This window comes from Clupea harengus, unplaced genomic scaffold (assembly GCF_900700415.2).
Source record: "Clupea harengus unplaced genomic scaffold, Ch_v2.0.2, whole genome shotgun sequence".
In the NCBI taxonomy this organism is placed as follows: domain Eukaryota; kingdom Metazoa; phylum Chordata; class Actinopteri; order Clupeiformes; family Clupeidae; genus Clupea; species Clupea harengus.
In genome coordinates, this window is record NW_024880408.1 from 1 (window position 1) to 24,982 (window position 24,982).

The 24,982-nt window shown below is 39.2% G+C and overlaps 3 protein-coding genes across 3 annotated transcripts; 1 reads left to right on the top strand and 2 right to left on the bottom strand.

The window, feature by feature from the left end:
• The first annotated feature begins 3,233 nt into the window (after positions 1-3,233).
• Positions 3,234-7,998, top strand: znf277 (zinc finger protein 277). Its single transcript, XM_042706831.1, has 12 exons — positions 3,234-3,331; positions 3,782-3,983; positions 4,135-4,223; positions 4,977-5,059; positions 5,145-5,236; positions 5,496-5,606; positions 5,699-5,831; positions 6,294-6,361; positions 6,490-6,586; positions 6,661-6,703; positions 7,107-7,281; positions 7,726-7,998. Exons 1-12 carry the CDS (start codon positions 3,301-3,303, stop codon positions 7,907-7,909), a joined length of 1,308 nt encoding a protein of 435 aa, XP_042562765.1. The 5' UTR covers positions 3,234-3,300; the 3' UTR covers positions 7,910-7,998.
• Positions 7,999-8,710: 712 nt separating this feature from the next.
• LOC122132069 (kinesin-like protein klp-3) lies at positions 8,711-14,694 on the bottom strand. The gene is made up of 13 exons (XM_042706833.1): positions 14,380-14,694; positions 14,115-14,228; positions 13,339-13,458; positions 13,085-13,129; positions 12,401-12,448; positions 12,223-12,302; positions 11,283-11,940; positions 10,985-11,127; positions 10,469-10,529; positions 10,106-10,314; positions 9,711-9,897; positions 9,075-9,170; positions 8,711-8,860 (listed from the first exon to the last, which is right to left on the bottom strand). Exons 1-13 carry the CDS (start codon positions 14,692-14,694, stop codon positions 8,711-8,713), a joined length of 2,226 nt encoding a protein of 741 aa, XP_042562767.1.
• A 503-nt stretch (positions 14,695-15,197) lies between these two features.
• Positions 15,198-24,976, bottom strand: tmem168b (transmembrane protein 168b). The gene is made up of 4 exons (XM_042706832.1): positions 18,753-24,976; positions 18,494-18,636; positions 17,123-17,397; positions 15,198-16,957 (listed from the first exon to the last, which is right to left on the bottom strand). Exons 1-4 carry the CDS (start codon positions 19,887-19,889, stop codon positions 16,410-16,412), a joined length of 2,103 nt encoding a protein of 700 aa, XP_042562766.1. The 5' UTR covers positions 19,890-24,976; the 3' UTR covers positions 15,198-16,409.
• Positions 24,977-24,982: the final 6 nt, after the last annotated feature.

The following is a 24,982-nucleotide window of genomic DNA, read 5'->3' on the forward strand; positions in this document are numbered from 1 at the left end:
AGCACATAGCAATACAGGCTACAATACAAAAGATACAAATGCTGCCACAAACTTTATGAAATCACTGGAGGACCAATGTGTTCCGTGTCCATCTGCTCATCAAGATATTGGCATTAGAACAGTGCCTTCTGCACACAACACAGGGGTGTGAAACCTGATTCATCGTCTTTAGATTGCGTTATTACTCGAGTTTATAGATGCTTTTATACATTTTCTTTCAGCCCAGTAGTACACCCTGTTAGTAACACAGGTCAGCGGATACGAAAGTAGGAAGAAAGAAGAAATACAGTTTTTACATAATTCTGTGTGTATTTGTGTTGTGTTGTGTTTATGTTGTGTATTTAAAAGTGTATATGCTCGCGTTGTGTGTTTGTGTGTGTCTGAACCCAGCCATTCAGTCCAGTTTGAAAGTTTTGCACTGCCATCTTTTCAATGAGTGCTTAGTAGTAAGAGAAAGATTATATATTTTTGTTTTTGTAACTGATCAAATTCAAATAATTGGTCATACTGATACCTGTGTTGAAACAAGTCCGTTTTGTCATGAGAAAAGTCAACTGACAATTCATCAGCAAAATACAATTCCAGAAGTTCTTAGTTGACAGGAGTTGATCCTGGACTAAACTAGCCACTTCAAAATGTAATGTGCCACTGTATCCCACTGTATCCCACTGTTGTGATCGGTCAGTTGTAATCAGTGGCATTGAATATGAATGATGAGCACTACATTTTCATTCTCCACTTGTGAAATAGACGTAAGGTCACTTTACAGTGTCAAAAAGTATGCATGACATGTTCCCATTGGGGGGCCAGGCTTTACTTTGTCACTGATCAAAATAACAGAGATAAATGGACAGAATTAGCCTGGCAAAAATCCCCTTTAATATTCAATCAATTCTATGATTACACCAATGACTATTTTTATATTTGGCTAATAAGAGATGAAAACGTTGCTGTCATTAAGTTTATACACAGATCATCATGTGCTCAGGCGACTTGATTTTGTCCCCTGGCAGTGATTATGGCTCATTGCATGTGTGGCATTGGCTCAGCACCTGCCGCTGAGATCAATTGGAGTACTGGGTCATCAGACATTATACTGTTGTAGAACTTCCCCATGGTACCTGTACACCGCAATCTAATTTCTATACTGTAATGTGCTTCATAGAGCAGGAATACAAGCATAATTATGTTGATTTTATTTCAGGTCTGTTATTTGGTTCATATAATTTATATATAGGTTGTAATTATAATAATTACTATTTCATATAAAGCCTACCAATACAAAGTACCCCCACCTCCCTCTGAACACACAAGGACGCACCAACCAATCTATGCTTATTAGTAGTGGGAAATCTTGCAGCAGTCAGTTGCAGATCCAGTCAGCCTCTGCTTGTAATCCAGCCCTATATCTAATCTTCAGTATAAAAATACACTTTCACAGAGGGATGGTGAAGGGAGATTTTCTTCTGGTGTAGCATTTTTGGATGACAAAAAATGAAAATGATTCAGCACTTACAATGATTACTCTGATGATGTAACTCTGCAGGCCTGATACACGATGTAACTCTGAGAAGGCATGATACATAAATACCCTATAGTTTCCCAATATTACTGTGCAATTTACATACACAAATACCCTATAGTTTCCCAATAGTATTGTGCAATTTATATAAATTGTTTCTCAGACCCTTTTCACACATATGCCTGGGCCCTCTAAATTGCCAAATGCATAAAAATACTAAAAACGAAGTATCAACAGAAGACACAGGACCAATTGTCTCCTATCATCTTTCAGATATCATTATTGTTGGTCTAGAACTATTTCATAACAAAACACACTGACTGAACCATAAAGCTGCCTAGTTTGTAATGTTAAGATGGTTCACTGTAGAGCTATTTTGATAGCCTACAAAGATGGTTTCAAATGGTTTTAACATTGTCAAGGCCTGGAGAGTGTGAACAAATGACATAAAACAGCTGTAAGCTGAAATGAGGTGTGTGGAGTGCACAGGCACATTTGTAAATTCATGCCATCACGCTTTCAGAATTACATCACCATTGTAGGTGTAGAGGCATTTTATTTTTAGACTACAAAAACAGCAAACTGCACCTTGAAACAAAAACTGCTCCAGAACCACGGTGGAGATGGTGATCCACCCCCCACCCCCCACCCCCGCCCAAAACGTCTTCGTCCCTGCCATACTGGAATCTTTTGCACTAGAGTTGACAAATGTCTTCTCTGATGTTTGATATTCAATTGATCTAGAGGTATTTCACTGAATCGAGACAGCTAAAAGGTCAGGCTAAATAACAAAAGAGACCACCACACAAAAACAATGACAAGTCTAAACAGACTTGAATATAAACTGCAATTTTCAGTTTATCACAACTTGAAAAGGAAATAGGCTTATGCTTACTTTCACAACAACATACAGCAATCAAAACGTGACACAATAACCCTTCATGTCCCTTGATTTCAAATTTGCCCTACACATTAGGCCATTAAACAAAGGCCAATTTACTGGCAAAATATGTTGAAAATTTGAAAGCTATTTATTTATGTTATACCCACTATTTCTAATGAAAAGAAATAACCTACATCGAGACACAAAGATTACAACGTTAGAATGCACTCCCACAGTGTCCCTACTGCAGAAAAGCAGAAAAGGTTAGACTAAACAGAACACATTCCGTACAGGCTACTACGGGCTGTAGCCTACACAATCATTACATTGCATTGTTTGTTTGAACATACAAATTAGGCGATAACACTGTACAATAGGCTTAAAAATACTACAGTGTTTATATAGCCTAGCCTGCTACATGAACACCAGTTAACCAGCCTAGCTAAATAAGCCTACCTGGTGTGATTATTCCCACAGTCATCAACAGAGTAGGCAACCAATTAGGCTAGACTAATTGGGTATTCACATTCATTATCGAAAATACATGAAATTACAGATCAAATGAAAAAAAATAAACCTACCAACGCCATATTTGTCGTGCTCGGTGGGCACCCACATTTTGAAGCGATATGTATAGTATGGAAAATATCATGCCATGTAGAGTTCTTAATATATGAGGTTAGTCCATTTTACAATCGCAGCATCGTCTACTGTATTGTCCTGAATGCAAATACCAGGAGGGGTAAACTACAGTGCAGTGTGTCCCTACCCTGCGTACGTCGAGAATTGTGGGAGATGAAGTACAGTCAGAGCAAAACACTGCAAATCCCACAAACTGATAAACGCAGTGAGTTTATGATTGGACAATAACGACTCACGTGTCACTGCTCTAGACATGGCCACCTCTCTGGGGGAGAATTCGGCAGGTAACTAACCATGGTTTTGCTCAGCTTAAATCATCAGTTGTGTGACTCTATATTTAAATTTAATGAAGATCAAGATTGTGGCAACGTCGCTAGTTAGGTATCTGTCTTTAACTGTGGTTTACAGCTGCCCGCTCTTAGCCACGGTTAAACGAACTTCTCGTTATACCACGATCTTCTGTGTTTAACCCAATCCTCATATCTACCCTACGTTTTGATTTCTGTTCAGATTCATCGATCAAACAACTTCAGTAAACATAGCCTACTCTATGGCTGTCGTTAATGCCGTGGTCGTCATTATTTGCGGCTTTGTTTCTTGAGAAACTATGAGCTCTTAAACACCCCTATCGTTATAGTGTATCCTCATGACTGGGTGTAGGCTACGTGATATGAAGGGATACATTACTTGTTACATTGGAGATATAATAGTTAGATTTTTGCTCCCTTCCTCAGGTTATCAGGATTGTATTCTGGAGTCTCTGTCCTTCCCCGAGCAGCTCGTCTCCACCTCCTCATATGAGGCCAACAAAAATGTCACCTGTATACTTTGCTCAAAGTCTACACCATTATCAGAGAAAAATGAACTTCTCAAACACCTCGTCCTCGAACATAAAGTTGTAATAGCTGATGTTCGTCTCATTGCAGACTTCTCACGGTACCCAAAATGTGTTTTGCCTTGGTTAATAAGTCTTTTCTGACTGCAGTGAAATAGAATACTTTTGATACCAGAAACATCAATATGATAATACCTTATCAAAAATGGTATGATTTGCCTCAATGTAATGTTAAACTTTGTATTTTAATAGGTATCTCCTGTACTGGGGGAAACGGTTTTCAGAGAGTCCCATTACAGAGTTTTGTAGTGTGATCAAAACCAATTCAACGGGTCCTGTGGGTATGTAAGCTTGTTTTGACTCCCATGTAAAATAATATGCCGGAGTATGATCTCTGGCAGTCATGTTTGACTTAGATTATTAGCATGCATTCTAATTCTGAACCAGTTTGGGTATCGGCCTATTGCTTTCTCTGTGAAATAGTACATTGGAATTCTGGACATTGAAACATGTTTTTGTGTAATGATTCACATACCTGATTCTGATCATGTTCATAATGTTATGCACAATACACCTTAAGCTGAAATTAAATGGTTTGACTTATTATTGGAAAAGGGTACTTCCCTTACACACCAGAAAGCTAACATAAGTCCAAATTGTATTTTAGTATGTGCCTGTCAGAGGTAAAAATGCTGTCCACCACACACATATATTTGTCTGTAACTAGTATTTGCAAACCAAGCTCAATACCTGCACAATGATACAGATGACACTTTTCTAGAGGGCAGACTCTGTGGGTCCTCTCTGCACTCACGGACAGTAGATACACACAGACCTGACGTCAGGGAAACAGACTGTGACTAATCACAACATTTTCTTTGACTTTTCACCTAGCATCATAAATGTTTTACACAAGTTTGAGTCTAGTCTTACACTGCATGAATACGACATGGTCCCCATTCCCTCTATGGCCTGTATCTAATTTGACATCCCAATGAAATATCATCCTAACAGTTCAGCTTGTCATACATTTATGACTCATCAAAAGAGTTGATGCAAAGCTGGATAACAATTTGGGTGTTTAATGATTTCAGACCAACAGGAGGAATACTACCTCCTGTGTGATGCTCTGCCAGAGGATAGGATTCTGAGAGAACAGCTTCAGCAAAAAAGGCTGGTATGTTCACTCTTGTTTCCAATCATTGTTTCCCAGGCCTATTAACGAAAAGCTTCAAGCATATTGAAAATGAGTTTCTCCCCAGGAGGAGGTGCTTGAGCAGCAGCAGAAGGAGAGAGATGATTGCACCTTCCACCGTATCTGCATGTTCTGCGATGAAGAGTTTACAGAGAATAGGTAGGCATAATGGAAATAGGGGAAGTTAATTTATTGATTTAATAATTGGAACTATAATCCCACACATCATGAGCCTACTGTAGTGTTATAGTATTTGTTGGCAGGCTGCAGACAGTTATAGTTACTATTCACTGTATTGCATTTGGTGCTCATTCGCTCTGGGCAGAGTCTGTTTGATTTACGACATAGACTATTCTGGCATCTTAACTTTAACATGGAAAAATATGTTCTACTTGACATCAATCATACCCCAATGCAGGTCCACTTTGCTCAACCATATGGCCAGAGAACATTCCTTCAGCGTGGGCTTGCCTGACAACATTGTTTACTGTACTGAGCTCCTTGACACATTGGAGAGGAAACTGGACAAGTGAGCTTTTTGTTCGCTCAATCTTGACTTTTTTAACTTTTGAAAAAACTTTGGGGAAAAGGTGGCTTATCTAATGTTCCATGTCTTTACAGTTTGCAGTGTCTGTACTGTGAGAAGACCTTTCGAGATAAGACCACCTTGAAAGACCATATGAGGAAGAAACAACACCGTAGGATTAATGCAAACAATCACGACTATGACCGATTCTACATCATTAACTACCTGGTATGTATTTGCATTTAAGTATTTCAAAATGAAGCCATTCGTAATATTGCAGGGAATTTTCAGTCTGATTTTCGATTAGTTAACTTACTGTTTTGTAGAAGTCTGCATACACACATATCCTGTGAAACTAAATTAATTACATTTTATGAAGTGTATGAGGAGCTTATATGAACTACCAAAATGCTCGTGATAGCAAATGTTGGACCATGTTGTTCTGTTTTATAAATCCTGAAAATCCTTTGTGTGTATGCAATATTCATACATGAGGCTACATTTTAATCACTTGGACATCTTTTGGATTTTGCCTTTCTACACACTTCAGACTCGTTTTGCATGCATCATATGAAATGCATGGATGCATTGTCTTCCAGATGTATGATATGAATACAATTATAATATTATTAGTTAAGTGTTAATCTGATCTTTACACTTTGCCTAACTTTGTTCATTTTGTCTGTCCAGGAACTTGGGAAAACATGGGAGGAAGTGCAATCTGAGGATGACCGTGATATCTTAGCAGACAATGATGAGTAAGGACTACTTAAGCGATTGAAAGGATGTAGTATGGTGGAATTTCAAGCTCTCTTTCCTCTTTGAAGCACTCTTAGTCTATGCCACGCTAAGGTAATAACAATGAGTGTGTTTGTCTGTTTTGCAGTGACTGGTCAGACTGGCAGGCTCACCCAGTTTGTGCCGTGTGTCTGTTCTGTGAGCAGCAGTCAGACACCATGGAGAAGATTTACGCCCACATGCAGGTGAACTCAAATCCTAGGCTTCAGATATTCAATGTTTTTAGTTTACTTTTGTTCATCTTTTTCTTTCTTTCCAGGAAGCACATGGATTCGACCTGCATCAACTTAAAACACAACTCAGTAAGTATAATAAGATAGGACTGTTTGAGAATCATATTTTTATATGTATATATATATATATATATATATATATATATATATATATATATATATATATTGTAAGTACAATTAGATAGGACTGTTTGAGAATCATATTTTTGCTCCAGCACACTTCATAGTTTTTTTTAAAGCCCTAATGGCGCTCTCACTTGGCCCTCTGAACTGCATGTAGAACACTATTGCATTGTTTCCTGATCATCTACTGTTTCTGTGTTCTCCCACAGACTTGATCATCTACTGTTTCTGTGTTCTCCCACAGACTTGATCATCTACTGTTTCTGTGTTCTCCCACAGACTTGATCATCTACTGTTTCTGTGTTCTCCCACAGACTTTATCATCTACTGTTTCTGTGTTCTCCCACAGACTTGACGTTTTACCAGCAGATAAAGCTGGTCAACTTCATCCGCCGTGAAATCCATCAGTGTCGATGTTATTCCTGTCACGAGAAATTTAGCTCCAAAGCTGATGTTCTTCATCACGTAACAGATGCTGGTCATGTCATGGCCCTGCCAGATACATCCACTTGGGATCAACCAGAGTGAGTTAAGATGTCCACATTTCCTGAAAGTATGAGATCTACTCCAAGACACTGAATATGATTTTAAGAACCAAACGTTCATTCTGTCACTTGGATTTCCATCCTCTATGCAAAGTGCTGAACACGTGGATGGGTGTGTTAGCTTATTATATAGGGATCTCTGCACAAACATCTGGTAGCTCCGTGTAAACCAGGTTGTGCCTCACTCATCCCAAACTGACATCTATATCCTCTAATGAAGCACTGCTTGCCATTACATAGAACCACAGTGCATTTCATATCATGAAATTGTTGACGGGTTTGCTGAAAATGGTTTAGTGCTACAAATGTGAAAGTAGTAAAATATATTCTCAGAATATGGGTTAGAATGGATGTACTGTGGAAGTGTTTTTAGTTAGCTTTGATGAAATGACTAATGTGGACACGTGTTATTTCTTTCTCTAGGTATTACTTCCCCACATATGAGAATGATGCGCTTCTCTGTGCCTTAACAGACAGTGAGGATGAGGAGGAGGCCGATCAGAGGGGGGGCGTCCCTGTCATAGCTGAAGATATTTCTAACCTGGAGACCTTGAAGCAAAGCAGTGTGCTGAAACACCTGCTAAAAGATAGGAGTGGTCCATGTTAGTCCTCCTTTGTGCTTAGAATCTCTGTGTAATATATCGTACTGGTAATATTGCATATCAGACAATTATTTCTAAAATACAAGCTGTTTTACAAAAATATTGAGAGTGGTCGGTTGTAAATATCAAACACCAAACTGTCTGAATATGTATGGGTACATTTCCCTATCTGAATAAGTTTATGACTTTTCCAAATTGATTGCATTAGCTTTCCAAAGCAATGACCAAGAAGCACCAAATGTGCATGAAAGTTTGTGAAGTCACATTGCACAGATATATGGAATATGTTTATAAGCACTTTACTACACAGTCTTCATGGAGAGCAAATGCAGTCATCACACAGGAAGGCAACTTCCTCCACCCAGTCAGATGGGACTCACTCAGTGACTTGGCCGGATGGGGACGCATCAGGGAATATGAAGTTTGCTGCTGCAGCACACAGCAGTTTTGTACTTTTTGAACACACCCAATAAATCATTTTATTGTTTGAAGGTACCCTGAATTAAAGAAACGATTAATTGATTAAGTTTGTAAAAACAAAAACAACTTGAAAGGAAAAAGAGGAATTTCGTACTCATAAACAAGTTGAGAGTGTTTATTAGAATGTGTTTGTATACTTTAATGAAGCTCCAGGAATGTTTTGCCAATATTTCTAAGCACTAAAAGAATACAAATGAACCCAAAACAGCATAATTGTTGTCAGAGGCAGACTACATCAAAGCCATGACGTTATTTGCGATAACACTATAACTGGTTCAGTAAGCTTTGATCTACTGTAAATCTTTGTATGCAGGTCTCTAAAGTAGTTATTTGTCTTGCTTGGTAGTTGGTGTTGAAGTGACATGCTGTGTAGCTTTCCCCAGTGCCACCTGACGAATTGAAGAGCCAAACTGGAGCGTGCTAAGAGTTTCAACTACGTTTCGAGCATCAGGACTTACATTCACAAACACACAAGCCTGGCAAAGGGAAAGACAGAAAATAAACACCCACAATACAACCATACTGCAATAATAAACCACATTAAACAATTTGAATGGAAAAATCACTACCTAAACAACTACCACTAAAGATAATATTTTTCACCTTTAATTTGTACATTACACTATCATCAGCAAACTGTGTTGATCTGAGGAGCAATGCATGTTTGTAAGGTGGTGTCCAATGTCTTACCTTGGCATCTCCACAAAGGCAAGGCTGAAGCAGATGTGTGAGTTTTGAGTTTCGGAAAGGCACATGAATGGCATTGCATTTCAAAGCACTGAACACCTAACGGACAAAGGACATCATGTTGCACCATTCTCTCACACAAATATGCAAACAACTGGGCCTAAACACCATCTGAAATAGTTTGTATTAAAAATTGTATCATGTCATTCTCATTACAGTAGGTAAACAGTTAATGAAACATTATAGAAATTGTTAAATATATCCTGAAGAGAAATTCTTTGTTAAAGATATTAATGACTGTGCACAAACACAAGTGAAACAAATACAACTAGCAAAAAAGTAGTGAAAATACAAGAGTGGGGTGGATTTGGTCCATTCCTTTTACTTGGTAATGGTGGAATTTCATATGTGTTTGTACCTGTCCTAATGCTGTGACCTCATATGTGTTTGTACCTGTCCTAATGCTGTGACCTCATATGTGTTTGTCCTAATGCTGTGACCTCATATGTGTTTGTCCTAATGCTGTGACCTCATATGTGTTTGTACCTGTCCTAATGCTGTGACCTCATATGTGTTTGTCCTAATGCTGTGACCTCATATGTGTTTGTCCTAATGCTGTGACCTCATATGTGTTTGTACCTGTCCTAATGCTGTGAGGGACTTGTTGATGGCTGCTGCCTCCACTAGGCGCTGCCCTTTGGCCTCTGTCTTGGAGATGCGCTCAGAGCCAGCCAGGTCACACAGGGTCAGTGTCCCGTGAGAGGTGACCCCGGAGAGGCCGTCGGCTCCAACCACAGTCAAGGTGAGGATGAGGTGAGAGCGAGAGCTGGACGACAACATCAAAGTGACAGTGAAGACGGGGGACTGGACAAGAATCAGGAATGACACTGAGGCGGCACAGCGTAATACTGACTAGACTACTGATGTTAATCACTTCAGAAACGGCATTGCTATTTACACATTTTATAAAATTATAAAATATTGCTATTTGGGTAATGTTTATGGTTTTATGTATATGCAAGAATTCAGAGTACCTCTCAATATTCATTTTGGTAGATGCTATCTTTCTGTTCTTTTCACCCATGTCCATGATATGCAAAATGTCATCCTCAGTCTTGACCTCAACTTGTGTCAAACCTGGAACAGTGACGGACTTTCCTTGGGTGCGAATGTCCAGATGATTATTTGGGTTGTTTGCAAGAAGATCATTCAGGCTGTCATTGTAGATCTCTAACATGGATACCTAAAACATGGATTTGACTATCAATATGAAATTACTTACGTTAATAATTAACTTAAGACAGGGGTTCTTTCAAAAAAAGCTCTTAGTATTTCATTTCATGAATTCTTTCTGAATCTTATTTTCAATAATAATTAGTATATTCAAAGATACCTACCTTGAGAGTGTATGTTACATTTTCTCTGTTTTTGCATATAGACAGCAACTCTCTGATAGACCTGAAGATTTACATGTAAACAATCCTATTTAACATTTTTGTCATACTGCTGACATACATATTGTACAATAATACAAATAATATAAATTGTCATAAAGAGGTTACAAAAAGAAGATGAGTGGCTGGGTAGCGTCTCACTGACCTTGTGGGTATAGCTGTACAGAAGCTAGGGAGGGACTATAATACCTCACATAAATAACAGAGGAAACCTGACCTTCTAAGTAACTCGAACTTGAGCTTTGACACCTTAGTGTGCTAATCACATATTGATGCAGAACGTTCAAGTGTCACAGTATACAATGACAAACAATTAGTCTCATTAGACCTCAGCATTAAAGCAGGGATTATTCTCACATGGACCCTTCATAAGGGGAACAACGAACAGCTGGAATAACAGGCACAAGAGGTTAATGTTGTTCCCAACTACATAAGGCTGAAAACACAACTCTACATTACCTTATATTAACTCCTGGATTGTTTTTAGGACCCATCATCGTGTATGTCTTCCCAGAGCCTGTCTGGCCATATGCTAGGATGCACACATTATATCCGTCCACACAAGAGGTTATGATGGGCACTGTCCCCTCAAATACCTGTTCCTGTAAGTATACACTTCCTGTTAAGTACTTACACACTACCCTCCTAATGCAAGTCACTAATTTAGATCATAAAAGAATAATATGTTAAAAGATCAACTGTTAGTTTATATATTTTGTAAAGCATAAACGCTTCCTTTTCTATAGTGTTGACAGACCTGAGTGGAGTTTGGTGAATAGACCCTATCAAAGTTCAATTTCTTCTTGCCTCCTTTCTGGATGACAACAATCTCCTGTTCAGAAGACACCTCCAAACAGGAGTTTGATGAAGTGTTACCTCGACATCGGCAGAACACACGGATGTTCCCTTGAAGCTCCAGGAGTTTGTTGTACAAAGTCTTTCTCTCCAGAGCCTCTTTCATGTAGAGAGAGCGAACCTCCTCTTGCTCCAAAACCCTGTGTTGCTCGGCTTCGGTCATCTTCTCCACCAGCTCTCTCAGCTGCTGGAAGTGGTTCTGCAGATCCACAAGGGCATGACGCACCGTGGAGCCCAGCTGCTTGGTGGAGACGTTCAACTCATGAGTCAAACGGCTGACTTGACGGAGGTGCTCATGATCTACAGAGGGTTTAGGGGGCAACTTAGCAGGTGCTTTTGTGGATCTTCGGTTCAACAAGGCTCTGATCTTCTCCCTGGCCTCTTGCTTGTCAGCCTCAAGTTCAGCTACTCGCTGGTTCAAGTGTTGGACCACGTCAGCGAGGTACCTGGAATCTTGTTCTAAGTAGTGGTTCCTCTGGAAAAGTTTCTCTAGCTCATTCTCTTTTGTATGAAGTTTTTGTTTGAGGTCTTCTATCATCCTGTCCTTTTCCAAATGGCTCCTTGGAGATATGGAGAGACACAAATACTTAGTCAAGTCAATACAAAAGCATGACGAGTAATACTGAAATCTCTGCTCTAATACGTGAAGAATTAGCTCAGCTTGTGCACACCAGCCTCATAGTACACATTCTTCATAATACTGTTGTTATTTATTTTTGTTAACAGTGATTTATTTTTAAATATACCTGAATGAATTCAACTCTGAACCCACACTCAAAAAATTCTGTGCTCTGCTGGATGACTGAAAAAGACTGTCACCGAATATAGTGAGGTAGACAGACATGACCTCGTCAGGATCATAGTTACACTGTCTGAGCGCTGCAATTATCTCTTTCTGGTCCACCAGACCAGGAAGAGTTTCCTGTGAAGTAAAAAAACAAGAAAATGTTTAAATTAAACTGTGGCTCTGCAACATAGTAAATACCTGATGTATTTTGTAACAGGTTTTCAAGACTTTACCATGACTTTTTTCACTCTCTGTGTGACAAAATCAATGTTCATCTCCCACTGCAAAGGTAACAAGAGCCACAGTCCTGAATGAATATCATAGTACCTGCAGATGTTGACCTTCTCCTGGATTAAAAAAAGAAACTGTCAACTTTCCAGACAGTTCAAGCAAGTGAAATGACAGTAACAGCACAAAACTGATCTGCAGTAAACTTTCAGCATTCTAGTGTATTCTAGCAGAATATCTGCTGATGGGTGTTAACGTTCTAAAGGCACCGTGAGGTGAAAATAAAGTAATGTGTTTTTACAGAGGCTCTCAACATGGAGCCATGTTGGTCATTAGTTGAGATACCTTGTTTTTTCAGCTGATATCCATACAGCATGTATTTTGCAAACAGAACTATTATTTGATTTTAGATGTAGCTCCAATACTACAGCAGTAAGAATAACATAAAAGTGTGGCATGAAATCAAAATAAAGTTCAGAAACCTCAAACATATATGTCATGACTGTCCCCTTCCCCTGAATGTGGACGGCACCGGCTCGGTCATTCTCTGCCACTGAAGTTGTGTTGTTCACATCGGAGCTATTGACTGGATCCTCAGTTTGATCTATTACCTGTGATGAAACACCAGTTACCACTACAAAGTACTACACACCAAAGGCAAAGAATAAATAAATAATGACCTCACTTACAAATCTTCCTTCGTCATACCACTCCATTGGAAAAGGAACTAGTCCCTAAGAGTAACGACACAAGAGCTTTTCAATAATTGCAACAGAACACTTGACTGGAACTAGAACTGGTACTTGCAACTTGCAAAAAATCTGTTGAAGTATTTGTTAACGCATTTGAACCTGTCACCTTCACAGCAACTCCAGCTACATAAGGGACGTATCAAAGTACATTTTAATGTACAGAAATGAACGCAGAGCCTCTCTTCTCTTACCTTTGACTCATCAACATACATCCGGTGGCCATGCTGGCAGAAGCAGCTGTAGAGTATGCCGTTCCGATGGAGAAAACTCTCAAAGGCTAATGGAACTTCCTCATTGTCTATAGTGGACTCCTTGCACAAGACAAATGTAATTATTTCTTATGATTCATAAAAATACTAATAATAATGTGATGGAAGTTTTCACAACAGCTGCATATTTCAAGAAAACATGCTTTAGGTAATGCGCTTGGTTTCTTTAGCACAGTACAAGAGCTTCATTATCAACAGAGTGGAATATCAACCTACCCTCTTTTGACCTACAGTGTTTTTTTCAAATGACATCATCCTGGCAAAAACATGTGATATGCCTGGAAATACTCATAACTGGGCAGTAAAATGATTTGATTCTGACTTGAAAAACCTTATTACTATAACCGCAAAAGAATTATAAAGTCTAATTTTGCCAGGAATCCTGTTGCAATAAGTTACAGTAACAGAAAATGTATGTGGTTTCAGTTTTTTACACATCTGTTTACAAATGTGTTTGGCGAATTAAAATAAATTGTTTGCTTGATGGATCTATAAGCCAGACTTCACATCTCAATAAATTGTCAACGTGTTTCAATAAGCCCTCGGGAATTAGTCCGACTGAGTGGGGGATTACTTGTACAAGGTTACAGCTCATATTCAGAACACACATACAACTTTCTGATGGCCAGAGCTGATCATGGCAGACCGATTCAATAGACAAAAACACAGGCCATTTCACAAATGAAGGCTATATTTACATTAGAAGTAGTTTTGAAACTGTTCCGAATCTCCTCAGGATCTTCATTTCCCTCCTTTTCCGAGATACTTGCTTCGCTGGAATCTACATCAACCACAACACTAGGTGGTTTTCCCTGGAATATTGAAATAAAGCCTATAGGCGTTACCAGAGTAAAACACATTCATATATTCATAGCATGCAAATTCATGAATGAGGTAACATCCATTTCTGGGAAGAATTCACAAACTCAATGTTGCACATAGTAACTTCAGGAGAAGCCTTACACTGACTTCAGGACTGCAGATTTCATCCCTGGATGCATCGTCTGGTACTGGACCTTGTGACTGAGACTTTTGGTCTTGTTTGAGGTCCTCTTCTGTTTCCTCTGTGTTTGTCTCTCCAGACTCAATAGGCTTATCCTCCACCACGGGATGATTCTCAGATTGAATCACACTGTCCCTTCTCACTATCCGCTCTCCGCCGTCACGGTCTCCTTGGTGTGATGTGGACTGTGCAGCATCTTCTCTCATCTGTTCCCGGGTAACTGTTTCTTCTGTTGTGTCTCTTTTAGGATCACTGGCAGAAGCCCCGCTACCCATTGTAGATTAAATACGATAGTCCACCGTGCAGGCCGATAGCATTAGGGCTCACCGGCAGTCCTTGAGAGGTCAAAATGCTGTCTGTGCATCACTTCTCTACACTGACAGCCTGATCTGATGTGCCTATTTGACGCTAACAGCTGAAGACAAAAGGCAGTGGGGTGGCAAGCATGTCACAGGTGACTTTGTAAGCTGATCTGCCCAGGCCTAATGAAAAGAAGATAAGTAGGACAGGTGCATAGTAACGTAACTGTTGGCCTAGCAAACATGAAATGAGTTACTAGATTGTGCTGATCAGTTCCCTGAGCCCAAAGATAGCTGTAGTATTCTCCTTCAGCACAGCCCTTTAAACTAAAGCACTGGCAAAAGAAGGCTGGGTTACCAACCATACCATAATATTGCATTCATCATAGATGTGTTATTACCCTGTAGACAGTGTGAAATTCTCTGACGACATCACAGAATTGTATTTCAGTCTGACAAACATTGCTCCAATAGATATCTACAAAGACAAGGTTTTTTATTTTGCACAATGCAGTATGAGAAGCTGCACCATATTTTCTACTCTGCAACACAGTTTTCTCAGCTAAGAGGGAATCAGAACAAAATTATGAAATAAATAATGTGAATACATATTTTGTGTACAGTATATAAAAACACCTGGGTATCCTTTAATTACAATTAAAGCTTTAATATTATAAGGCACTTCAATGACAGGCAGAAGTATGTGCATTGTTGTAGAGATCTAAATGAAGATCACTTAAGCATATTATTACAATAATTGCAAATGGCAGTATAACAACTTCTTTACATCTGATTTCAGAAAAATAAATCACACAAACTATTATAATTTTAATGGAGACACCACCTTGAGACTGTTCACATCTTGTAACCAAGCAGCTAGTAAATGTCATATTTGTGATGAACAGGAAAAATATTGTGGGCAATATTGTTGCACTGTAGGCTGTTATAAGATGAATCTTCAGTTTCCCGGATTGAAACCATGATCTTCATCTACCAGTTGAGCAACAGACACAAAACATGTCTTACATATTCAAGTACCACTTAAAGTTGCTCATCCAGTTATGGCAGATAGCTGCTCACATCCCTAACACAGCAGGAGAAATGAAAGCTGTTTATCATCAACAGCAGGCTAAATACGTACACAAGCTTTAATCCACAAGATCATTTAGAGTGCACATTATTTTGAATGTGATATTTGATCTTGTGTGTATGAGTTCATCATCTTGTACTCTCAAGATACTTTCCAACATAAGACAATAGCTTGTGTGGATATTATCTTTTAGGACTACAAGAAATCTGTAACTTGAATTTACCTTTATGCTATTATAGAGTACATTAAATGATGGCAAAAAAAAATCTTGGCTATCTAATTAGATTGGTTTATTGATTTGAAGTGAACTGAAGTGAACTGAACCGGCAGTCATCTTGCACAATCGTACTGGAATTCAAATTCTAACCAGTGTGAACAGTCACAAACATTGAAACAGATATTAAGAAAAAATGTTAATGAACAAAACATAAAAAGTTGTTTTCAAATAAAAAATGTCAGTAACCCGGATAACCCAGTAACCCAGAACAGTAACCAAGAACAGTAACCAATGAAAATACAATTTGGAAATGCTGTAAAATATATATCTTTTATAATTAGAGCCATTGTGCATTGTTAATTGTAGCAATATGTAGGCCGTCTTCTAAGATTTAACCAATTTGAAGCCTTGGCCAGTGTCTAGAACAGCAGGTGGAAACCAGGTTAGTTTGATCCTCCTGAGACACTTCAGAAACATGCTACACATCCAGAACAGATTCAGCCCCGTGGACCAGTGAGCCAGCTGCACCACTGGGTAGGTGAGCCGGGGGAAGTTCACCCTCCAGTGGGCCGCGACATCATTTCCAGTGGGCAAGTGAAGCTTGTAGTCCCCCCAGTTCCTGGAGAGCCCATATATGGCCTTGACCATGCGCCCCCTTTCTGTCCAGCGGATAACACTGCCGGGGTTACAGTTGAACTCCACCCACTCTGCAGTGAAGTCCCCGAGCTGAGGTGCGTCCTGCCCCTCCACATCTGTGGTCTGGGCGAGCCCCGCACCCTGGATGGCCACATAGACGTCTTCCACATTGCGGACTGCTTTTACCCATGGTAATGAATTGTCTGTGTCCAAGACCAGGATCAGCCGAGAGCAGTTACCCATGTTCTTCTCTCTCCAGATACCCAGAATCTCCGCCAGCTGCAGAGTTTCTCCCCCTGGTCGAAGCAAACAAAAACAAAAACCACTCACATCATTCAACAGTGCCAGTCACATTCATCTGATTCACATATGGCTCATACAGAAGTCGTCTCTTTATCTAATTTGATGTAAACTAATCTATATGACTGGGGAAGGCTTGTTATAAGACCTATGGTGCCCACCTGCAAGGGCCCAGTCACCACTGGAGTGTGTGTGCCCACTGTAGAAGACCACATATGTGTCGTGCCGGGGGCCATCGGCTGTAGTGCTCTCCAGGAAGGCACGGAGCTTGGCCTGCAGGCCATCCAGAGTCATGCCACTGGTGGAGTAGTCGCAGCCAAACGTCTCAATCATGTGATGGGAGAAGAAGCGCTGAACATGGTTCAACATGGCAGTGGAGCGCAGGTTCAGAGCCTGCACCTGGTCAGGGGGCAGGAGAGTGGGCTGGCCATCTGGACTGCAAGACAGAGGGAGAGAAAATGAGGGAAATGGCATCAAATTGTACACATCAATATCCAAATATGACAGCTTTTTAAACTACTTCTGTTATATTCAGAACAACCGATTTGGATTTAACAGTCAGATTTGGTACAATGGTTATCTCTTCTTTACGATTTAGTTTTTGTGACAGGCCATCAACAAATCAGACTTCAACACAGTCACCAACTTCAACAAAAAGAAGAAAACAGGCCTGTGCATATTTAAATACATTTAAATGAATGTTATATTAATATGAATATATATACATACATAAAAGCATGCAGGCCAAAGACTAAATGTGTTAGCAAAGTCTTTCAATACTCTTTTTAAGGTATCTTTTTTGAGGGACACCATTTTTATAACATCCTCAGATTCATTTGGTGATGATATATGATCATGTGAAGGCAAGTTAAGCAAAAGTCTGCTCAGGCTATTTACTACGTACTTTTGGTCAGAAATGCAAGTACAAGAGATATTTGACCCTGAACAGGGCCCAAACCCTTGGTTAGGCTACTTATCTATGGCTGATCAATCTGTTGCTTAAGTCCTGTAGAGACCGTGGCAGTGACATTTGCTGGACTGACTCATTATGCAAACACCATGACATAATTACATCCACAACACAAGTAGAGTGTAACGTCACTCCCAGCTCTGAGCCTAACTCTATAGCACAGACACATTTGAACACTACTAACGTGGCCATGGGGCTGAGAGGGGGAGGGGTTGGACATTCCTGTCAATGATGAGTCCCGATCAGTCCTGATCAGCAAATGAATATGAGACTCACACTAATGGGCGGGGCCTGGGGGAGATGAGCCGCCCAGTTCATGACGTAGATAAATCCCAAATGGATGACACTACATCAGCATTAGCCTTGCAAGGTTCAGGATGATTTTAAACAGTAGATGACGGGTTGAGTCGTTTTCAACCCAGGAAAATTCAGATTTTGTCATTATTAACACCAGCACTGGTGTATTTCATCACAGTTGAGTCATGTAATTAAGTTTACAGATCAAAAAACACATTTAAGAGTGCAGTTACACTTTAAAACAAGACATGTCGATGTGTCCCACCTGCAGTAGTTGGTGGGAACTACCACAGCATAGCCCACGGCAGTCCCTCCGAGACAGCTGCCTAGCTCATGAAAGAGGCCATGAGCCAAAGACTCCAGAAGCAAAACTAGCAAGAAAACACTAATGTACAGGCTTTCGGATGGCTGCAGAAAACAAAAATATCTATTATTGTGAAATTCATCACCTGACATAATTTCATGCACTGTTTTACCAAAAATACTTGTTGTTTGTTTTAGTGGATGTTGCATTATTAACTTACCTGCCAGGAGAGAGCCCCGAGGATAATAGTGGACACAACGCTGAACATCACCAAGCGCTGTGAAATGAGGCAGAAGTGTCGCATCCCTTTAGAAGCCATGATTCTATCCAGGTGGCTGGCGTCTGACCTCTGTCCTGAGAGAACTCTCTGACAGTCGCTCAGTTTACTGTGGAATCCCCACAGAGTGACCATTAAGACCACATGGCAGATCACCCAAAACAGCCCAAAAACAGAGAATCCAGGGATGACCAGGTACCACAGTTCAAGATGACCAAGCTTAAAGGCAGCCAGCACAAAGAATGCAACTTCCACCATGAGTACAGGCAGCAGAGAGAGCCTGCGCCACAGACCTGCCTGCAGCAGCAGGGGCTGCCAGCGCTCAATTGCAGACAGTCCACTGAAGTAGAAATCCAGCAGTGGCTGGCAGATGAGTCGCACAAAGAAACAAGCCAAAGCAAATGGGTTGGTGTAAATGTTCAGGGACTTAAAAAACAGAACTTCATTGATGGCAACAAAGCATATTGTATTAGGGAGGGCAAGAAAAGACTTTGTCCGGAGGGCCACAAGCAGCACTCCAAGTGCTGCAGAGAGAACACCCACAGCTGCCGATTTATCAACAAGCATAGTAGTGCTGGCGACAGTAAAACCAGTCAGCTCCAGGGCTTCATAAGATGTGAGGAAGATGGAATTGGGCTTGGTGTTGCCACAAATCCTTTCCAAAAGTGCCCATAGAGTAAATGTTACTATACTGGCTATAAGTAAGTAGTTAGTGGCTTGCTCCTTCACATCCATCTCAAGGGAAGGGTTGTGGAGAAAACACAGAAGGCCCAGCAAAAATCCAAACCAGACATGGAAGAAACTAAGGCTGACACGCTCCATACTGAAATAGTAATAAAAAATACTTGCTATTCCAAGAACAAAGAGGCCCAAAATCAAAATGACCAGAACAATGAATTCTGCCGTCTTCTCCCACCGAACATAAAGCCCAAGGCATACAGCCACAAATAGACTGAGATTGGATAGGTAGCCCAGGCAGTGGACAGATGTCCACATACTTACATCTTTAACAACTTCCTTGAACCTGGTCATTGCTGCATAAAGGCAGTGACTAATGCAATACTTTAGTAACCTGCACATCTCTACACTTAGACAACCCACCTGTCTAAATAACGCGAACTGGATTCAGAGTTTTTTGGGAGTGAGCGACTTTGCTCCCTCAAAAAGCTATCCGCTTCTATACGACTGTATATATGATTGTATTTAAAAAGCACACATATTTGAAAAACTCAGAAATAGTCCAATTACAGGACAGTCCGACAGTTTGATAAATATCAAGGCATATTACATTCATATGAGAATGAGCAGCTAGCAAGCTAGCTTATCGTTGGACTACTCTGCTACATGTTATAAACTTCAGAAAAGTACCATGAGAAATATCGTAATGTTAATGATTTGGAGCAGTCACCGTGATGAGGTTGTGAATATAGTTAACATGAGCAACTTCACTGACAAGGCAACAATAACCTATTTGAGAGACCACAGAACTTATACTTGCAACCTAACTTACTTCCAAGTTGACCAACTTGGCTAGCTAGCTAGCTAATTCCAAATGCCAATGTAACATAACGTTGCACAGCTAATGAGCGCTACATTCTTGACAGGAAAATCTCAGTGACAGGAGACCACAAAAACTTAAATTAAACCTACTTCACGTAATGCATACAGAACCCCTACAATATATGATCTGACCTATTTTACGAGTCAAGGCACCGTTTAAATAACTTAATGAAGGAAGGAAGTAAGGTAGCTAGCTAGCTAGCAAGCTTGGCACCTTATGTCAAAGGTAATGTTACCGGGTAGCTCAGCCAAATAAGTTAAATGACAGCCATCGATCTGTTATCTCAGTTTTAAAAGTTCTTTCACGAAGAAAACGAGCCAAGACGTAACTTGGTCGCTTGAAAATCTGTCCGCTTTGAGTAAATTCAAAACTTTATCCCCCGTCTCTGTCAAAGTAAACTACGGCATGACTTTTCGAACAAACCGAACTTGTTTTTTTTTCCCGAGAAGATGCACTCAAAGCAACGTGCGCAGCAATTCTAGTCACAGCAAATAACATGTTTGCAACACAGCTTTTTGAAGAACATTTATTTCACTTTGTTATTGAAACAACTAAATGACATTGACAGCCATAATTTGAAATGTTCCTTCTTCCTGTTGGAAACATATGGTGAGTTATTAAATGGTAATAAAAGAGTACATTTTTAAGAGAAAAAAAACATGTTAGACACAGCCATTTGGGTTTCGTGACTGTCAAAAGATATATGCATTAAGATTCTAAGACAGAAGTACAGTTTGTAACTAAGGGGAGCAGGCTATATTAACAATTCTGTTCATATTGCAGAGCTTCACTTCACGCTGAAGTTTTTCATTCAACACAGTTAATTAAAAAATATATATAAATAATACCACTAATAACAATGAACAATGTCACAAGGCACCATTTAGAATTCAAGGCCTAAGTCAGATAATTGATTGGAATTGTAAAAAAAAATACTCAGCATAAAACAAAGACCAGCTATACTGAAATCACACCATCCTGTAAAAAGACAATAACTGTCAACATTTACAGTTCACATTTGGGTACATGGAAATCAACAGAGAACAATGAGTGCAAAACCATGTCTGACCAGATAGCCATGTAGACTTCAAAAAAAGACTACCAAAAGAAAGTAAAAGACAACAAAAAAAAACAAACACTAAATGACAGTATTATGTATGTTCATTTACAAATTCTCAAACAAATAACAATCCTGTGTAAGTCAGAAAGGTTACACTGTACAACAAAACAGTAGAATCCAACATGAATCATAACTTAGCACTAATATTAGCATAACTGCGGCAATGAACTGAGATTAGAGTAAAACAAATGACTGAAAAAAGAAACTATTTAGGTTTTAGAAGAAATACTGATGCTGCCCTCTACTGGTGAATTCACCCAGTTCTGTGAAAAATATTACTACTTCACTATTATTCAAAGCTCACATATGTATGCGATGTGAGCAGTAATCTTGATCCTAAAAGACAACTACACAATATGTTTTCAGTACCCAGAGCATAACTGTACTCAAATCAATGTATTGCTTATCATAACTAATGTTATATGACGCATACAAACAGCTTAATTGCTCAGTATAATATCATGAGGATATGTTGCATTATTGTATTGTGCTATTACCGGTATCAAAGCTTAGCAAGCTCATATCTTTTCTAATAATGACACACTCATTACAACATACTCATTCTTTCTACAGTTGAATGAAGTGCTACATCATGGGCACCACTCTATAACCCCATGCAAATGCATTAACATGTGGAAACTCTGTTAAGAGAACAAAAGACCAGTGGCATAGCAGCACACCACTTTATAGTCTAAATATCAGAGCCAATAACACCTCCCGCAAAAACCTCATTATATCCATCACAGTATTACAGCTCAAATTTGGTGACGGCTAAATAGACGTCTTAATGCTCCTGTGCATTCTGTACTTTGTTTCTCAGTTTCAGGCACGGAATTGCATTTGTTTACATTTTAGGCCCCAACAAAAGTAAGATTATTTGAATAACAATTTGATTCTTAGAATATTACCCAACATTATCTTTTTACTGCTCCTTGGGAATAACATCTCATAACAGTAAGTCTAAGGCCATTTTCATTGTCTGAAAACAAAATTACATATTGCAACTTTACATTTCTAGATGTTTTAGATTACAAGAGTCTTGTAGGTCTTAATGTAAATGTAAACACTGCAATTTGGATGTTACTGATTTCACAACGATAAAGAACAACAGGAACGGCATGAAGCCACAAATGCAAAGTACACTGTCTGGACTCAAGATAAAATAGCCCCTATTTCAATTACTACAGAGCAACCTAAACATTTGATATAACGGATGTGTGATCACTTACTGGTGCAGAACACAACATTAAATAAGCAAACAGCTGACCACACATTAGCCCATAAGCTAATGGATATATATATATATATAAAGAATTGAGCGCACTGATATTGACAAAACAAATTATACACAACATGATAATTTGCACATTGTCATGAGATTTCTACTACAGGCTGCGCTATGGTCATGGATATTGGTTTCTTAGTATATGTTGTAGTAGTACATAGAACTAATCTTGAGGCTCATGGCTGCATACAGACAATTGCAATTTGTAGTAATGTTGCACTTGTAGCAAACCAGGAGAAAGTAGGAGTGCATTGTCCTACAACTATTATTCAAAGCAAAGGTATCATTCATGCAAAGGTATCAGATGACAACACAAAACCTTTTCACAGCACATTGTTCCACTGCGACAAATAACAGGAATTAAACAAAATTTCCATGTTAAAAATATGAAAAAAAAACACTCAAAATAGTTCAATCTTGAAAGTTGACACGATTGTTTTTAAAGTAGAATTACTATGATAATAAATGAATCAAGGGGAGTTACGAGATTCAGAACACAGCAGTCAGATTACCTAAAGATGTGAACTTGTGTAAAAGCAGTCAGTCAAGAAGTAGCAGGAGGACCCAGGTGAAACTCAAGGCTCTCAATTTGAGTGTGGAGTAGAGCAGCGTGTATGGACTACATGACTATTCTACCTAAATCATGACGATGAAATAATAATGAAGGTTGAAGACCAGTTTTTTATTTTAAAATAATATTATAGTGGTTATATATATAATAGTATTGTTTTATATATATTTGGTTTGGTTTTAGATGGTCATAAGCAGGTACACAGCACATTTCTATTTGGTTGACTGATGCAGCACAACATGACATTATACTACGAACATTTCTTTCAATAGACTATTTCTCTTTTTTTCATCATCATGTGAAGATTAATTAGTCTTAATTTAACAACAAGTTTGCCTGACACATATTCTGTCTTCTCTGGTGCATCAAAATACCTGACGGCCGATCCTACCCCTGGGCCCCTCCAAACTCTTGACTAGCTACTCATACCAAACAATCAAGGACGCTTGAGGCTTAAATGAGGAATAGATTTAAGGATTGCAGTGCAGGGGGTTGCTTCCCGAAAGCAGGAGTGAGAACTGGTAATCTATCACAATCACAGCTATTATAATATTTACATCTCATCAGTGAAGACATGACCTATAGGCTATATGCCCATTTGGAAACATGGACTTTTAGGCCTCTTCTTGGTGTTTTGTTCACATAATTCTGGCTAAATCCACCATATCACAATGTAAGCAGAAAGTCCTTGTCAAAGTATCTACGCCATAGTGCAATAATAAGACATCCTCCATAGATGGCAGTGAGAGATCGAAATCAAATCTTAAGAAAAATAAGCAATACAAAATGTTTTACAGTTGTAAGTATGAACATAATAATTCATTTAGGTGAATGAGATGATCATGATTGTCAGACCAAACCCTGTGTTATATCCCTACATTTGCAGAATCTTCTATTCCAAGATCTTAAGTGGTGTCTTTATATTTATGTCATGCTAAGTGAGTGACCAGGCGGGGTATGAAGCTAATCTTATTCAACACTAAATTCCGTATCTGAAATGAAATTCTCATTTTTTTTTGCTAATACTATACCCCCATCTTACATTTTTCCCCCTCCAACTCTTCAGACCAATACGAAAGCCCTGAACATACCTATTTTAAAATGAACTTTAAAAGGTGCAGTATGATTTTGTTGTTAAAACTAAGGCAACCTACTGTAAGTACTGATGTAAATGCAGGTTTTCCAATATTCCTGTGTATGTTAAACTGTTTCGTGTTTGTTACAGGGCCTATGTTAACATGCTTAAAGAACAGTTAACATACATTTGTTAGCATGCTTAAAAACACAAGTAAACTTGTTCGTAGGTCCTTAATATCTGTAATAAAACCTGATAGCCAGAGAGTGATATTAAAATAAGCATGCATGCCTTAAGGGCCCAAATTTATTTGGCGGGCAACGAGCAAAGTCTGTTACGCAAGAACTATAGATAGATCATGTGGCGTGTGGGAGCATTGCGCTGACCCACCCATGTTTGCGCTTAGGATCTTCCTCATTATCTTAAATCAGCTTTAGTTCATGTATGGCGAACTTAGGATCTTATTCATGGTCTTAAATCAGCTTTAGTTCATGTCTGGAGAACTTTGCTCATTGCCTGTTGCCTGTCATGGAATTAGGGTAATATCAACTTCTGAGTTTA